A 16,878-nucleotide genomic window follows, 5' to 3' on the forward strand; every position below is an offset into this window, starting at 1 on the left:
AACAACTCATTTTTTCCCTGTTTGTTTTTTTTTTCCCTGTCCTGAACCTGCTCTTCCCCATGTTGATGGGAGTCTGCTTTTTCACATCTGGGTCTGTATCCTTGGTGGATATTTGTAGCATACACCAGATACATTATTAGCCCTTTGTCCTATGTGCAAAATGGCTTTCCCCTAAAATTCCTTTCCCAATCTCTTAGCCTCAGGAGATGGGATTCTTGGCTGAACTTTCTGCATGGCCTATGGGGTATTGTCTTTTCTGCAGGCACGTCATGCAGGCTTGTCTGAAGTTGACTAAAAGGCCTTTTGTGATCCCAGAAGGCTTGCAAACTCCAGAACATTTGACTTAGAGGCTCAAAAATAAGACGCGCAAGTGCAATTTGTAACACGGCACCTCAGCCTGCGGTATGCGGTGTTTGGCAGGGCTGCGTCGTAGGACTGTAGGAAGTCTCGAGGCTCTGTTCTCGATATTGCGTGTTTTCACGGAGTTCTGCAACGCAGCTTGGGTGCTCCTGTCTTTTGCAGTGCTGAAGCCAAGGGATTCTTGGTCTGTAAATTAAGACTGTGAAGTAGGCCACCAGCTGGCTTCACTTAGGTTGTGTGCGCTCTGATTTTTATTTTTTTGCAGGCATTGCTAGATTCTGCTGATTGTAAGTGTTCCCTTATGTTTCATCAAATACCCAGAAAACAGCAACACCAGGCAAGCCAGAATTGATAGTCACCAGCTTAGCGTTGCGTGCTCTGGTTCTGCTTTGCAAGTTGTTTCTTTATGAGCTTTTTTTTGTTGTAGCAAGTTGGGGGTTTTTTTTGCGTGTCCCTTCCCAGCTCCGTGTCCTTCTTGTGTTACTCTCCAGAGACTTCAAGTACAGTAGGTGGAGCGCAGGCCTGTATTGTGTTGCTTTCCTGTGTAGTTGTTGCTCTTGGCTGGCTTTGCTGGCCTTATTTATAGAAGGAAAAATCGGAGAGACTAAGTTCTAGCACATACAGCTGTTGTAATGGGTCTGGTAATTTCAGTGTGTGTACACAGTCATGAAAGTCGGCTCTGCAGTCTGGAAGGTATTTGTGTTCATGTAATTACTTGTGTCTAGCACCAGTTGCTTCCAGCTGTAGATGAGAAACTGCAGCAGTGATTTGTGTTTCTTGGGCAAAGCTGTGACACTGCAAATTTAAACTAATCCTTGTTTCATTAGAAAGCCTCTTATCGGTTACTCTTTGCACTGTTAACATTGGAAACCCCACTCTTGTCTCCCTAAGCTAATGTGAAATGCTGACAGGTTACGTGAAGGCATGGAGTCTTGCTACCTTCTTTGCATGAATGTGCGCCACCGTTTCCCAGTGTGCAGGGGGCAGGCTGGTGGGAGGTGGCAGCTGCTATCTGCAGCATGAAGGTGACTTCTTTATTCTTTTCTGTGCAGCTGAAGAGGTGGATCACCCCCCAACTGATGCCAGCATGGGGGTAGACGTTTTGGAATCGGGTGACACCACGCCACCTACAAAGAGGAAAAGCAAGTTTTCAAGCTTTGGCAAGATCTTCAAACCCTGGAAGTGGAGGAAAAAGAAAAGCAGTGACAAATTTAAGGAGACTTCAGAAGGTAGAGTAATTGGGGCTGGGTGGGAGTCCCTTCTTCCACTTGGGAAAACTGCCATTAGCCATCTGGCTAGTGAGAAGGGCTTGCTGTCACAAGCCAGAGTGCTGACACGTGTAAGAACCAAAATGTGACTTTGGTGATGGGCTGGCACCTGCAATCTCTCCAGAAGCACCTTGCCATGGAGCAGTAGTTTCAGACAAATAAATTCCTTTCTTGCAAGGAACCTCCCCAAGCAGCTGTGGGGAGGGAGGGTTTGCTCCACAGTCACCAATCTAGTGTGAAGTGCAGGCCTGAACGTGCAGTCCCTCCTCCCTCCTCTTAATCCATGCAAAAAACAGTGAAATTTGAAGCCCTTTTATTTCCTCCAGAGGATCCCTTTAAAAAAGTATCTTCTTGAACTTCCAGCTTACCCTGTTTTCTGAGTGCTCTTTTTCAATTTAATATCAGTTTTAGAACGAAAGATTTCTATGCGAAAGCCAAGAGAGGAGCTGGTAAAAAGAGGGGTTCTGTTGGAAGACCCTGAGCAGGGTGAGTCTGCAAATGAACTTCTCTTCCTCCTGTCTGTGTTCTGTGTAGCTGATCTTCTTCTGGCAAAACCTCACCCTTGCAGCCATTCTTTTTCGGGAGACAAATTTCAGGGCTCTTTGCTAATGTGGTTCCTGTCTGTTTGTCCTGCCCTTTTCAATCTGCTCTCTTGTCTGACTTTTGCACCTGGCAAGGAAGGCAGCCTGTTCAGTGAGGAAGGTGTTGCTAAGAAAGTGCAATGCCTGTCTTGAACATCTTCCTGTCTGCTGCCAGTGGGGAGGGGTGTTCTGTGTGTCACTTCCTATCCTGTCCCTCTTGTACGTGTCCTGCTCCAGCCACCTTGTCTTGTCCTGCTAAGCTCCTCTGTCACACTTGCACTTGCCATCTCTGGCTCGTTCTGATCACACTCCAGACTGCACTCTAACCGCTGCGGGAGAGGCGCTGACCTCGGAGCTCAGGTTCGAAGGCCTTAGGCTTGGAAAAAGAAACCAATTGATGACTTTTGAGCTGCCTGGGTAGGGCATTTCCTTAAAGAGTTATAGATGAGATGCTTCATGGTATGGTGTCACAGTAGTCACAGCTAAGCTTATTGAAACTTGCGCTGCTGTCAAAGAAGTCTTACCCCTTTTCTGTCGTCCCTGATGTCTCTGAGTAGGGGCTACCCTGCCAAAATAACTCCTCAGCCAGATCATCATCTTGTCACCTGGCTGCATGTTGGGTGATGTGGGTACAAGGGAGGGGGCAGGAACTTGTGGTGGGATAGCAGCCCACCTTTCTGGGTGGCAGCATGGTCTTCGGCTTAGAGCAATGTCTAATTGCACCTCAAAAGACATACTGCAGAGGCAGCCTTAACCTAATGCAAATTTCAGGGTTCTTCTAAGAAAGACGCAGAGTGGAAAAGTGGGGGTGAAAAAGTGGTTTTCAGACCAAACCACTGAAAGCAAAACTGAGAGGTAAAGTCCTAACACAGCTGTTTGCAGCTACACTGTAATGAAAGCCATCTACAACTACCTGAGGCTGTAAAAGCTGGGCTGGTGGAAGAGTTCACTGGGGTACAAAAGTGTATGAGGTCACAGGATGAAACTGTGGAAGAGAGATCAAAGGCTTTGGATAACAAACTTCCAACTAGAGATGACAGAGGAGAGATCTTCCGAACTGTAAGGATGTAACAGAAGTGTGGCTACGAGCTGGAATTATTTTCTGCTTTGAGTCATCTGATCTGGCTTAAGAAACAGAATATGGCTATAATCTGGACAAAGTGCAAACCCAAGGTATGAGGGAGCAGTCAGTATTGTCAGGAGGGTTAGATTAGAAGGTGCATTATCTTAATCCTTTCTATGAGTTTAAGACACTTGGGCAGTCATAAGATGGGGGTGGTAGGTTATTGTATTTGCTTGCAATTTTAAAACCTGCTCTTACAAGGTCAGTTAATTTTCTTAGGCAAGTTCTTAGGGGAAAAAGTGCTGGAAACCCTTTGAGACGAGCAAGTGAGGAGGTAGGGAGGAGGTGTAGTGGAGGCTTTCAAACCCCATGCAGCTGGGAGAGGAGGCCCTGCTGCTGTCTGGACTGGCCGTCAGCAGGTTGTGCTGGGCTCACAGGAGGGAAAGAAGATAGCGTTGGACTGTCTTGACCTTGAAGGAGGTCACTGGAACTGAAGTTGAGAGTAAGGTGGTGTGAAAAGGCCATCAGGAACATTCTGCATGTGTTGCAGCTCCCTGCCAGAGAAGGGCATGCAAGGTTTGAGTGGTAAGGAAAGCTAGATCATACTGTTCCTATCTCCCTTGCTGAAAACTTCAGCTAGCCAGAGGCAATTGCTGCTATAAAAAGCTCTGGCTCACCTCTTGAGTTTCAGCCCTGGCTGGGGAGGAAACTCCCTCTTGGTGCTGTCTGTACTTCCTGCGTTTCAGGGAAGGGCAGCTAAGCAAGTGAGGCAGCACAGTCTTCCATCCCCTCTCAGGAACCAAGGCTATTTTTTGCAGAAAAGAAAGCCTGAGGAACTTCTGGCTTCTTGGCATCTTTGCTTTTGGCTTCTGAATAATGCCAGGTTAGGGGAGGGGAGGTAATACCTTGGGAGGGAGAGGAGAGGTGAAGAGGGCTGTGGAATAAATAACAAAAAAATCAGAGCACCAGAGCATGCTGAGGTCTGACACCTCGGTGGCCCATGGTGCCATACACTGCAATTGCTTGAGAGATGGTAGGCTGAAAATGCTAAGGATTTTTAATCAAATTGGTGATGTATCAATTCAAGTTTTCTTGAGTTGGAAAGCAGTTAAAATGGGCATGTCCCATTAGAGTGGATGCTAAATCTGATTTGGGAATAATATTATGAAGAGTTTGTCCTGTCAGGGCAATTACAGAGGCAGAGAACGGTTGAGTATTTCCTGATTGTGACTAGGGCTTTAACTGCTCCCCAAAAGCATGGGCTGAAAAAAGGATGGTTTTTTTTCCAAAAGAGGTCTTGCTTCTAACATTTGGGAAACTCCATGCTAGAATCTGTAAAAGCAGAAATAGTCAAGATGAACTAAATCAGATTCTGGAGATGTATTATTACATCTGATTAAAACAAAGGTAAAAAAATTGAGGAAATATGCCTTGTTATGGGATGTTTTGGGTAGAGCAGTGGGTTTTGCGCAAAATTCAGGGTAGAAGCAAAAGGAAAATAGAGGTGCTTCAACTTAATTTTAAGACTTTGTCAAAATCTATTATTGCATGTCCAGTAGATTACTTGGCTAGTGTTGGAATTTTTATTGCAGCAGAGAATTTGTGAATGCTGTGTAATGGTGGGTAGATACAGAAGCTGCTGGAGGCTTTTAACTGCAATTGCAGCTTTCTTGGGCTGTGGCACAGCATTGGGCATACTAGTCCTAAATGCAGTAGCATTCTTTCTAAACAAGGTGGTAGATTAAGAGGCTGCTGAAGAAAAACACTTGGTGGGATACAGTGCTGTACTGTTTTGCTTGTTGATAATGAAATCAAGGGCTCTCAGCTTCAGCTAGTTGGTGTTGCTGTGCACTCCTCTGCAGAAGGTAGGCTGAAGACCAGCTGTTTCAGAAGCCAGAGAGAAGTTGGTGTGGATCGATGGTGGTTCAGTCAGCTCAGCCATGTCTCATCTGTCTCCTGCTTTCTGAGTATTTTCCGTTTGCTTCTTTCCCTTCCCATCCCCTTGCAGATGGTGAAGAACCAGACAAGCTGAACTCACCTGCACTGAAAAATGGCCATACAGTCCCAATCGGTGGTCCTGGGGTTTGTAACCTGGCCAGCCAGGAGGAAGAGGCCACAAAGCCACCTAGCCTTAGGAAGCCTGCACCAGCTGAGGAACCAAAGAAAAGGCAGGGTAAGAAACCAGATGTGTGCAAAATCAATTGCTTCAGATTCTCCCAGGACCAGTTTTGAATTCTCATCTGATTCCTCCCACCCCACTCTGGGTCCTCCAGTCTCTTAAACCCAGCTGTCTCACTTTGCAGGCTCCTCCAGCAGCCACTCTGGGCCTGAACTGGAACCACCTCAGGAGTCATATGTTCCCAGACAGCCTCTGCTTCCTCCAAAAAGACCTCCCTCCACTTCCCAGGAGACAAATGAAGTGCAGGCGAAGGATCCAACGCCTGCCAGCAGCACTGCAAAAACTGCACCCTCCACCACAGTCCCTGTTGCAGCAAAGACAGTCAATTCCACAGCTGCCCCTTCCCCAGCCCCCAGGACTCTGCCCCCTGCTCTTGCCAGTGCCAACACTACTGCGCCCACGAGTACAACCAGCACAGCTCCTGCCAAACAGCCTCCCGTCCCTCCTCCCAAACCTGTCAACAGAAATAGCAACTCAGTAATAGGTAAGTGCCTCCATAAGCTGGTTTTTGTACCCTGGGATGTTCTGGAGCCCTTGTTCTGAGAGTCTCTTCCCTTCTTAAGGGATGTATGATGTAGCAAATGTTGTATCATGAATGATGATGATGACCATCTTTCCTGAATACAGTCCAGTTTGGACTCAGGAGATCTGCCAGTGTTTAGCCAGGGCACACATGTACTGAGAACAAGGTAATTAATGGAGTCTTCTGCCATGAGCCATCCAATTTGTCAGACGTGCGTGTTTCCAACAGCTACCTGCAGGAGGGAATCCCTGCCTGCTTTTGGCAGGAGTCAGGATGCTGTAAGAGAGAGGGGAAGGCATTTCTCTGTCAACTGTAAGACAGTATCTTTGCATGTTGATGCTTCACTGAGGGCTGGGATTCAGCTATGGACAGGGACAGCTGGGATTGGTGGATGGTGTATGAGATTTTTGCTTTGTGAGACTATGGTCAGTGAGAATTGATGCTTTCAGCTGGTCTTTGCAAAAAAAACCCCAACCAACCAAACCCAAACCACCAAAAAAATCCACATTACACCAAACAATGAAACAATGTCTGTAATGGCTGTCACTGCTGGGCTGTGTGGTTTCCACTTAGTGCAGAGAGGCCAGGAGCTGGCAGGGATAATTCAGACTTTCCTGGTTATATTCAGGCACCTTCTCAAAGGTCTGTGGCTAGGGTATTGCCATATTAGTCATGTCATTAAGTGTTGTCCCATGGATAAATCAGCTCAACCGTAATTTGAGCTGAATCTTCCCACTTAAAGAATTAAATGTTTTTCTCTCTGTAACTTTTCTAAGCAGAAGATCTGGCAAGAGTTTCTTAAAGCTGAATGAGTCCCTGCTCTCTTTAGGAATTTTAGAGGTCTTAAAGATGCAACATTGCTGGAGTAAATGAGACAACCTTCCATCAGTCGATGGCCTGTTCATACTGCACAGACCACCTGCTAATCTTTGGCTTGGATTAGCAGAGGCTAGTACAGGTCAGGAAGGAGGTTCCTGGGAAGATCGATCAGACAGATCTGTGCTTATCACAGAAACTGGAGGCGTTACCCAGGTGTGGTTTGGGAGGCAGTGGTAAAAGCTTAGATCGTGTGCAAGTTACCATTTGAAGGAGCCTGGGCCACTGCTTTCAGTACAAACTACATCTCTGTTCTGCTTGGAGCTTCTCCTTGCTCTAGCAGGTTTTGCAAGTGACCTCGATACGGTATTAAACACTCCTGTATGCCAGACCAGCTTGATTAGTCTGACCATGCCTGAGCACTTGATGAAATACTTTCTTGTTTTCTTTAAGCTGCTGGCACGCATCACAGATGGTATTTGAAATGCCCCAGCGCTAATTGCAGGAGGTACTTGTGGAACAAAAAATGTGGCTGAAGACAGCAGTCTATCAAACCTATGTTCAGACCCAGCCTGCCTCTCTCCAACAATACAGGGCTGGGCTCAGTGCACCTGCAGCTGCAGGGGTGTGGAGGAGAGGAGAGCAGCCAGACCCTCTTTTGTCTCCTGGATGAGAATGCAGATGCAGAGAGAGACTTTGCAGCTCTCTGCCTGGCCATCCATCCGGCACGGTGGAGCTGTAACTGCGGCATGCGTGCAGTCATTGCTGTGTGAGCCTTGTTTTGTTGCTGTGGATAAACAGCAGCAGTGGAATTGGCTTCATGAGCTCTCCACAGGTCTTTTGATGCATGCTCTGGCTCGGGCATGTGTGTGCTTTTGTGCTGCTATTATAACCTAAGGCAGAGGAGGACTGTTAATGTGCAGATCGCCCCTTTGCTCCCTTGTGGAGATGTTCCCTTATATTCATTCTCTGAGCAGTTCTGATGCAGCAGCTGAAAATAAGGCTTCCAAAACACTTTTGGGGAGTGGGAATTTAATCAGCATCAGCTTGAAAAAGCAAGCAGGGCAAATGGTGCTGTCCTCACTTACTGTAGCCTGTGCTAGAGCACTGGATCTGGCCGCAGTGGCATGTCACAAGAGGTTGTGCTAGTTGGTGTACTGGGTTTATCGCACTGAAGGGAGACGGGCTGGCTGGGGAGGATGCTCTGAGTGGCACCCAGCCCTTTTTTGTCTCTTCCTTCTGCCAGCTACTTGGTTCCTTTCAAAATCTATTACTACCCAAAGGTGACTCGAGCCTGGTCCTGTCAGGCTTCAAGCACTGCTGAGGAGATACTGGAATCCCTCTGGGCTGAAGTTGATGGGAGCTGAGGGCACTCGGTGTCTTGCACGATCTGGCCCTTAATCTACAAGGGGAAAGTCTGAAAATGCTAAACATCCCAAAAATGTGCCCACCTCTCTCCAGTTATGCAGCCTTATCTCGGTGAAACACTCACCGCTTGCAGCACCCTCTTGTGGTGTCTGGTACTGCGGATTCCTCCCAGCTCCTTGCTGGGGCCTCTGCTGTGACCATCACCCGCCCCAGGTGAAATGTGCAGTAAATCTGATCCTCTTCAAGCAGGTGGGCAAAACCTTGCCAAGCCCAAGAAGCCGTTGATACTTGAATGTTAAAGGCTACAAACTCCTAAAGCAAGAGCAGTTTTTGCTGGTGCAACTTCTTCCTTAGGAACCGAGGGGTGTTTGAGGAACCTGAGATTGCCTGCTGCAGGCATTTTCCATGATATGACCCGGTTTCTGTTTCTCTTCCACCTCTCTCTTCCATCACAAGAGCAGGTAAAGTCTATGTAGACTCAAGGCTCTTAGGTATTTTTGGAAGTTTTGCTAGTTATTTTGTAGTTGCAGAGAAGTTTATATGGGGCTTAAGGAACAGAGTGCAGAGGGAGTAGAGCAGAACCTCATCCTGAAACAGGCAGGAGCTGCTGGCAGCAAGGTATTCTTGGGCTGGGTCTGGCAGATGAATGGAAATGGGGAGAGCACATTGCTGCTTGCCGTTCTGCTGACTTTTGCCATTGAGTGAGAATTCCCAAATAGTTTTCTGATGTGCAAGGGAGCCGTTAACACAACTGGAGTCTGGGATGCCTCAGATTCCTTTGCAAACTAATGCTGTAAATATAGCCATAAAGTGTCCTACATACCTGCATTCCTTGGCTGAGGCAGTGCACTGATCTGGGTGAGCTCCATCTGCTGTCACTTGAGGGCTGGTGCTGTTTCTCTCTCTCCAAAGCAGCAGGATGCACAGACGTCTCCCAGCCTGCTTGTTTCTGGCTGCTCTCCCGTCTTACCTTTGCTGCAGGAAGGACAAACTAGAGGCTTGCAACCTGGTTATTTCTGGCATGGTGTTCTAGTAGAAAAGCAGCAGACATCGCTTGGTCCGAGGCTCTGAGTGCTTTGCCATGCTTATTCCACACTGGTGAAGGGTATCTAGAAAATGCCCGGTTAAACTTAGTGGCTTTTGTGGTTTTTATTTTCAGCTGAACTTTCTCAAGCAATGAACAGTGGTACAGGCTTGTCCAAGCCTTCCCCTCCTCTCCCACCGAAGAGGGGTCTCCTGCCTAACAACACGTCAGAGGCAGCTATCACTTCCAAGCCCCCGAATGACAGGACAGTGACAGCTAACCGCCCCGCACTGATACCGATGCACATGACTTCTGCTTACCCACCACCCTCGCCTTCGCCGCCGCTGCCCACGCACATACCCCCTGAACCTCCGCGCATGCCCTTGCCTGCTTCCACCCCTGTCTTGGACCCTCCGCGCTCCCTGGACCTACCCAAAGAGACTCCTCCTCCTGAAGACTTCAGGTCCTTGGAAGTGTCAAAGAGGACGGCAGAGCAAGGGTTTGGCGAACCTCACGTGCTGCCTCGCCTGCCCCAGATCCCATTGCACATCCGTATCCAGCAGGCTCTGGCCAGTCCTCTGCCTGTCACCCCGCCTGCCGATGGGTCACACAGGGCTCACTCGCTGCTCTTCGAGAACGATGGCTTTGGAGAAGACAATGGCACGCTGGGCAGGACGAGGTCCCTGCCTGTCACCATCGAGATGCTGAAAGTGTGAGTACCTCCTGTACATGCGTGCAGTAAACACCTAGCAGTGGCGTGGGTCACACTGGGCTCTGACGTGTTGGTGGTGTACTCCCTGCCTCTGCGAGGCTGTGGTGGTGAGGAGGGCTGTGGGCAGGGCTGGTTTCTTTGCTGGTTTTTGCAACAGCCTACAAACCATTTTGCCTGTTGGCCGAATCTGTGTTTCAGCCTCTTAGGAGGGGGCCCGTGCATCTTCCCCGTGAAATTAACCCTGTTTCTGGGATTTTATTGCTCGCAAAGGGAAGTGGGTTGCAGACTACAAGCACAGGCTGATGCCAGGAATCCAGGCCTGGCCTGTCTTTAATTGCCCCAAGACAAAACAAGGTCCTGGATTACTTCCATTTGTGCCCTTCCTTAGTCATTCATTTTGCAAAACAGAAGTGAGAAAAAGTCTGTCTTGCAGGTTCAACTCTGTTATAATACAAGTCCCAAAATAGGGGACTGAGAGGGCTGTTTGGTTCTGCAAAGAACCTGCCTCTGGCATTTCCTCTGCCAGAGCTCCCTGTGCTTTGGAGAGAGGGGACGGTGCAGGATTGCATCTCTGGTTCCTGCGCTACCCGTAGACCTGCCTTCTATGGGTTGAGGAGACCTAACAAGGTGTTGATCTCAGGGGTATTCCCCAGCCCCTGTGACATGCATTGAGATGTAATAGTGTGCTTCTCGTTAGTCCAGACGATGAGGAAGAGGAAGAAGATGACCAGGAAGAGGAGCAGAATTCAGGCCCTCGTGTGTATATTGGAGATGTGCCATCTGTCACAGTCATCCCAAAACTGGTACCTCAGGTCCTGCCAGAGGAGCAGGAAGGAGATGAAGGGATGAGCGACTCTGACTCGGAGGGGCCCATCCTGTACAGAGATGATGAGGATGAGGAAGAAGATGAAAGCCATAACAGTAAGGCTTTGACATTGCAGCTGGCTTTTTTTTCTCTGCTGAACTCATGGCTGGCTGTATTGAGATCTGGATCAAAGAGCTGGTTCACACAGTGCTTCAAAGCAGCTGGTTCTTGGTTTCATGATGTACCACATGTCCTCTTCCTCCCTTTTTCAAAGGCTCTACAGCCAAACCTGTATGCTCATCTGCTGAGATGCACCCCCTCCAGTTGCAGATGGCTCCTGCAACAGCTTGTGCTGTCCCACCCCGTCAGGTGGGATAGCATTAGGTGAGCATGTGGGCATCACGCAGGAATGCTGGCTGTTGCTGTAGTGACTAGCTCTGGCTAGCTCTGGAGCTGTAGTGCAGAGTTTGGAAAGCAAGCCCCAGGGGAGAGCACAACTGCCAGGGGCACGTGGCTCATATCGCAGTGCTCAGGCACTGCAGTCTTCAGTCACATCCCGTTGCTCTTCCTCCCCACAGGCACGCTGGCTAACAAAGTGAAGAGGAAAGACACGCTAGCTATAAAGCTGGGGAACACAACTGCACCGCAGGAGGAGAAGATTGTCTTCCCTCGGAAGAGCAAGGAGGAGTGGAATGAAATTCGGCACCAGATTGGGACAACGCTGATCAGGTACAAAGAATGGAGGAGGGTCTTACGTTTGAGCCATTGGCACAGCGTGTGAGGGTGGGATCGGACAAAGCGCTTGCCTTGTCTAAGCAGCCTGTGCTGGATATGATGGATGGTTGGGCACTGCTGCTGGGTCAGGGCGGGGAGGCTAAGTGTTGCTTTTCCTCCTCGGTTATAAAAGTTGGAAGTTCCTCCTGGAGTTGAGCAGTATCCCCTGACAGGCCCCTGTTTCCAGAGACTGAATGGACTGGGACGGGAAAATCTCAGGGACTACAGAAACGTTATGCTGTAAAATATGGATGGCATATAAAGACGTGGATAGATGCAGGCTGAGTGCAGATGCATTAGGTGATGGATTAAGCTGGGGCTGCTGCTAGTCCAGGCTCTGCTATCTGCTTGAGCTTTCTGCAAAGTTGTCTGTGAGGTTTTGAAAGGCCGTAGCACTTTCCTAACCTCTGCCTGTGGGTGAACAGCTGTTGGAGTGGAGGAGAGTGCAAAACAGGGCAGCAGTGATCTCCCTCCATTAGTGAATGAGGGGTTTCGAAGAGGCTTACCAGTGCACTGAAACCAAGCAGTTGTATTCTTCATCGCCTGCTGATGAATGACCAGATAAAACATTATGCACTTGTCATGCTTTTCTTTAGGCGACTGAGTCAGAGACCGACAGCAGAAGAACTGGAGCAGAGGAACATACTTCAACGTGAGTAATGCTTCTCTAGTGGTCCTAAGTAATAAAGTTTGCCTTTAACATCTTAGTCCAGGCATACCTGGAATCTGCTTGAAGTGTAGTAATGGAGGACTGTGCTTTGGTTATATTGCTGTAGTAAAGCAGTTCCACTGTTTTTTCCCAGTACTTTGTTACCATCAGAAACCGGCTCTGGATAAAATTGGACCTTAGCAGTGGTACCAAGCAATACAGTTCAAAGCATCATATTGTAGAAAGGCTACTTGTCCCCTGCCTGACACCTCAGGGAAGAGTATATGAACTGGTTAAGACTCTGATGTTACACAGCAAGGACTGTTAAAGGTGTTTTTGTTTGGGCTGGACTTTTATTTGTGGTCCAGACATTACAGCATTGTATTGCATGATCCAAAAAGCAGCAGTTCATGGCTCAGTCAATGGTGTTTCTCTTGGCCATACCTTGCTCTGCAAAAGTTTTAAATAAACATCTTGAGGAAAGGGAAATGTCAGTTCAGGAAGTTTCCATTTAAAATATTTATCTGTGCTGTTATTCTCTTTAAACTATTTGTATAATAGCTTTGGGGAGGAGCAGTCTGCAAAGTGGAGTTGGACTGCACACTTTGCCTGTAATAAGTGCAGACATGCTACAGTGAGCTTTCAGATATGTGGATAATCTGATATAGCTCGATCCTCTCCTTTGTTCAGGTCCAGAAAGCACTTTTCAAAGCCTGTGATGCTTACAGGAAAAATTTATTTTTTCCCTTGGCAGCGAAAAATGAAGCTGACCGTCAAGCTGAGAAGCGAGAGATCAAACGCAGGCTCACCAGAAAGGTACTGCTGGCCTCCGTGCTGTGATCGCCATCTGGCAGAGCTGTCGGGGATGGTGGTGGCTATGAGCACATCGTAGGTACCTTGCTGTGGGTGAAGTCACGGGGCTATTGTGTAAGTGTCCCCAGTGCCCTCTGACTGCAGTGACTTTGGAACGTGGACTGTCATCAACAGTGAGCCGTTGGCACTGCAGCCACGTTTGTCAGTGATGGATCTGAGCTGGCATCAAGCATAACAAGCTAGATGAGAACTAAATTTGGCACCTGGCACTTGAAAGGTTTGCTGGTGCTGGCCTGGCTGCTTTAACACAGTACTTCAGTGGCCACGACTTTCACACCAGGCTCCCTAAAACCTATTTCTAAAGTAACAGCAGTGTGGGAGAAGCTGAGCAGAGCAACAGCTGCTTTTAGCTATTACGTCCAAGTTACCTGTGGCTGTTACTCATGGCTGGGAAAAACTTCCCAAGGGCCTGTGGGTCTGAAATGTGAGGGTTGCCATTGCTGAAGTGGGGAACGGGCTTGCTTGGTTTAGGGGTGTCACACAGGGCTCACCCTTATAATGGCTGTTCCCCAACCCCTCAGTGTCTTCCTTCTCCTTGGCAATGTGGCCTTGGTTCTGCCCTAGCCTGGCCTTGTGATCCAAACAAGATTACACTGTCTGTAAGAGGGTTTGCCTAGTCCCTTGCAGGCTGCGAGCAGGACGTAGTAGTACCTGTGGTTTAGGCCCAATGAGGGAACTGGTTTTAGTTTTGCTTGGGATGCTTAGTCCTGGACTGCTTTGTGGACAAGGCACAAACTAACTTTCTTTGTTCTTGCTGGTGTTCAGCTTAGCCAAAGGCCTACAGTGGCAGAGCTGCAGGCCAGGAAGATCCTGAGGTTTAACGAATATGTGGAAGTAACAGATGCTCAAGACTATGACCGGCGAGCAGATAAGCCATGGACAAAACTAACACCGGCTGACAAGGTAACAGGGAGTGTCCTGTCCCCAGGTGTAGGGAGGGGAGCTAGATCATGGTGTCCCATGCAAAAGAGCATAAGCCGAGGAGATTTGCTCTGTTCCTTTTGCTTCACCTCCTCATCTTTCCCTCTGCCACCCCACCAGGTGCCAGCAGTGTCCCTTCATCCATGTGTGCGGTACCCAGCCCTGCTTTCCTGCCCCCTCCATGGTGACATGGAGCCTGAGTCAGCATGGTCTGCATGCCAGCGTGGCCTCTGCCTCACCTTCTGAGTGATAGAAGCAAGGTGCAGGGCGTTGGTCAGAAGAGTGCTGTTCCTTGCAGGCTGGGGCAGGACTAGGCAAGAAGCTGGCGGGGAAGCCATCTGTTCTTGTCCTCCCTGGCCACCTGAGGGGACTGCCCAGCCCTCAGCATGGAGGAGGTGGGGCATATTAAACTCAGCCTAGTGTGAACAGACTGTGAAACCTGGGGTGGGTGCTGCAATCAGACCTCCTTTTACCTCCTCACCACTGAAAGGTGGTACAGATCAGCCCTGAGCAGGTCTGTTGGAGGTACAGCACCTTCTTGCCATGTCTGAGCTCACTTGAGATGGGAGAGAGGATAAATATATGTATGCCTTAGCAGGAGATAAAAAAGATCTCTCCCTCTTTGTGTAGGCTGCCATCCGGAAGGAGCTGAATGAATTTAAGAGCTGTGAAATGGAAGTCCACGAGGACAGCAAGCAGTTCACGAGGTGAGTGAGAACATGTTACTCGCTTAGAGTTTCAGTCTTGTTGGGAGAGCTGTGCTGCAGGGGTACTGTTGAGAGGCAAAACATTAGAAAAATGACCTGTATGCAGTTGGAGATTTAGTGTCCCTTTCTGCCTTGGTGGTGTAGGGTGACTGGAGGAGTAGCAGACATGAAGTGGGTTGTTCTTCCTTAAACAGGGGCTTTGATCCTGCAAACTCAAAAGTGACCAGTGGCTGGTTTGAGGTATCTGAAACCAGCGTGACCTTGCAGCTGGAGTGTGCTTTTCTGGTGCTAGAGACGTGCAGCAGAAGCCACAGCCACAAAACACCTTGGTAGTTAGCTCGGATATTATCTATGAAGTAACCTGTGGATCATGGCCCAGGTGATTCTTTCCCCCCCAACAGTTGCTCTGTGTGGCTAAGATGAGTGCAGAGCACAAGAGCTTTCCAAGGCAGAGGTGAAATTGTTTGATGTTAACAGCTTCAATGAGGGCTGAGAGTTAAGAGATAATTCAGTTTACTCTTTTTGGCTATCTGTAGTGCCTCGGTAACCATTTAACCTGAGTTTCAAGGATGACACTCGGATTTTTCATTTGGTTTTTAGGTACCATCGACCATAGTCTTCCAAGAAGGGAGCAAGAGACCCGAGAGGACTGCAAGTTCTCTGCGTCCCTCTCTTAGGCAATACAGTGAGGGTGGAACCTTGGCTCTTCCAAGATTTGCCTTCAAAACATATCCAGAAAAGGGCTTTCGGCCAGGGAAAGGGGAATCCTGTCTGAATGTAGCATTTCACTGGAACAAACACGTCTCGTGTGCCATCAGGCTGGAACTGAACACTATACCTCGCGCGGCTCAGCAATACGCCTCTGCTCCGGCGCCAGCATCTCTGCCAGGAGACCATGCACATGTGAATGAACAGTTCATTCCCCGGCTCCCTTTCTCAGCCCGGACAGGCCCAGTTCTCAGCTGTACATACTCCTTCTGGGAGTGCAACTCCTTCGTTTCCTCCTCCTTACCAAGAGGAGGGGAAAAAAAAGGCAGCTCTAGTGTTGGAAAGCTGAGGAATGGAGAGTGGATGTGCTAGGAAGCATGTGTGTATATTAGCTGTGTACAGAGAACCCTGCGCAGATGCTGACCTGGCAGACAACTGACATGTGACTCGTAATTTTTTGGGTTTGCTTGTGTCTCTGTCATGTCTTTAATGTCCTGAATCACTACTGACCAACAGTTTGTTGTCCTGGAAGGGAATTGTATAGATATTAACATATGCTGCATCTTTTTGTAAAAAAAAAAAAAAAAGAAAAGGAAAAAAAAGAAAAACAAAAAACACAGATGTATAAAACATTCCCTCCCCACTCTCTCACACTTGCTGCAAAGTTAACAGATCCTGTCTTGAGGTATCTAGGCTTGTTTAACAAATTACAGAACCAGGAAATGACTGTTGCCTTTTTAAAACTTTTTAATTTGGGGAAGCTGTGAGAGTAGTCAATTCTTTTTATTGTGGCTTCCTCACAAATGTTTTTTACTCTCCCAAATCAGGGTGAAACTTGCCTTTTCTCATTTTTACAGCTAAACCTACTGGAAACTTGATAATTTCACTGTGTGGGTGGAAGGGAGGGGAAGAAGAGGTTTAAAAAGTGACCTTAAGATATTCTTTCTCTTCTGAGAATGATCTTATATTGGTTCTTCCTAAATGTGGTGTTTTTTTTTTAAAAAATCTGGTTATTGGCCACTGCTGTATCATGCACAAAACCTAACCCATATGTGAGATGCCACTGAACGTGAAGAAGGGAGTATCGCAGGATGAGGAGGGCATGGGAATGAAGAGAAGGACTTGCCTTGTTCACAAACCTGTCTCCTTCGTTGCTCGGGGTGGGCCTCGCTGTGCTGCTGGTCCCTCCGTGCTGTGCCAACACCGGGGCCGGGGCCCCGCACCCCGGGGCTGCCGTCACCCCACGGCCACGGCCTGCCATGGCCCTGCCCGTGGGAGATGGCGGAGGGCTTCTTCCCTCACAGCTTCCCCCTGTACAGTACGCCTGTAGACTAAATCATTGCGTTGTATATCAGTCTCCTCTTCAACAGATTTTAATTATTGAATAAAAGTATTTTAGGATTTTTTTTTTAACTGCTTTTGTGGTTGTGTTTTAAACGCCTCGGTGAGGGGAAGAAGGGTGTGGGGGGGGTTGCTCAGACTCTGCCCCTCGCCAGCGGAGGATGGCGGTGCGTGGCTCCAGCCACTCGGTACCTCACGGCAGGGCC

At 48.4% G+C, this 16,878-nt stretch overlaps 1 protein-coding gene across 3 annotated transcripts in view; it reads left to right on the top strand.

Moving 5' to 3' along the window:
• Positions 1-16,326, top strand: part of PHACTR4 (phosphatase and actin regulator 4) — a 79,043-nt gene extending 62,717 nt beyond the window's left edge. For 2 of the 3 annotated variants that reach the window (XM_010576185.1, XM_010576186.1), the window contains exons 3-14: positions 1,413-1,589; positions 2,034-2,114; positions 5,281-5,445; positions 5,576-5,935; positions 9,318-9,894; positions 10,592-10,815; positions 11,278-11,428; positions 12,070-12,125; positions 12,877-12,938; positions 13,761-13,898; positions 14,547-14,623; positions 15,224-16,326. In XM_010576185.1, the coding sequence (XP_010574487.1) occupies positions 1,413-1,589; positions 2,034-2,114; positions 5,281-5,445; positions 5,576-5,935; positions 9,318-9,894; positions 10,592-10,815; positions 11,278-11,428; positions 12,070-12,125; positions 12,877-12,938; positions 13,761-13,898; positions 14,547-14,623; positions 15,224-15,239 (2,084 nt within the window). In that variant the 3' untranslated portion in view covers positions 15,240-16,326. The remainder of the gene's footprint in view (positions 1-1,412; positions 1,590-2,033; positions 2,115-5,280; positions 5,446-5,575; positions 5,936-9,317; positions 9,895-10,591; positions 10,816-11,277; positions 11,429-12,069; positions 12,126-12,876; positions 12,939-13,760; positions 13,899-14,546; positions 14,624-15,223) is intronic. The other variant, XM_010576187.1, reaches the window with a different exon arrangement.
• The last annotated feature ends 552 nt before the right edge of the window (positions 16,327-16,878 follow it).

Source organism: Haliaeetus leucocephalus, unplaced genomic scaffold (assembly GCF_000737465.1).
Source record: "Haliaeetus leucocephalus isolate CR32 unplaced genomic scaffold, Haliaeetus_leucocephalus-4.0 Scaffold517, whole genome shotgun sequence".
Lineage (NCBI taxonomy): Eukaryota > Metazoa > Chordata > Aves > Accipitriformes > Accipitridae > Haliaeetus > Haliaeetus leucocephalus.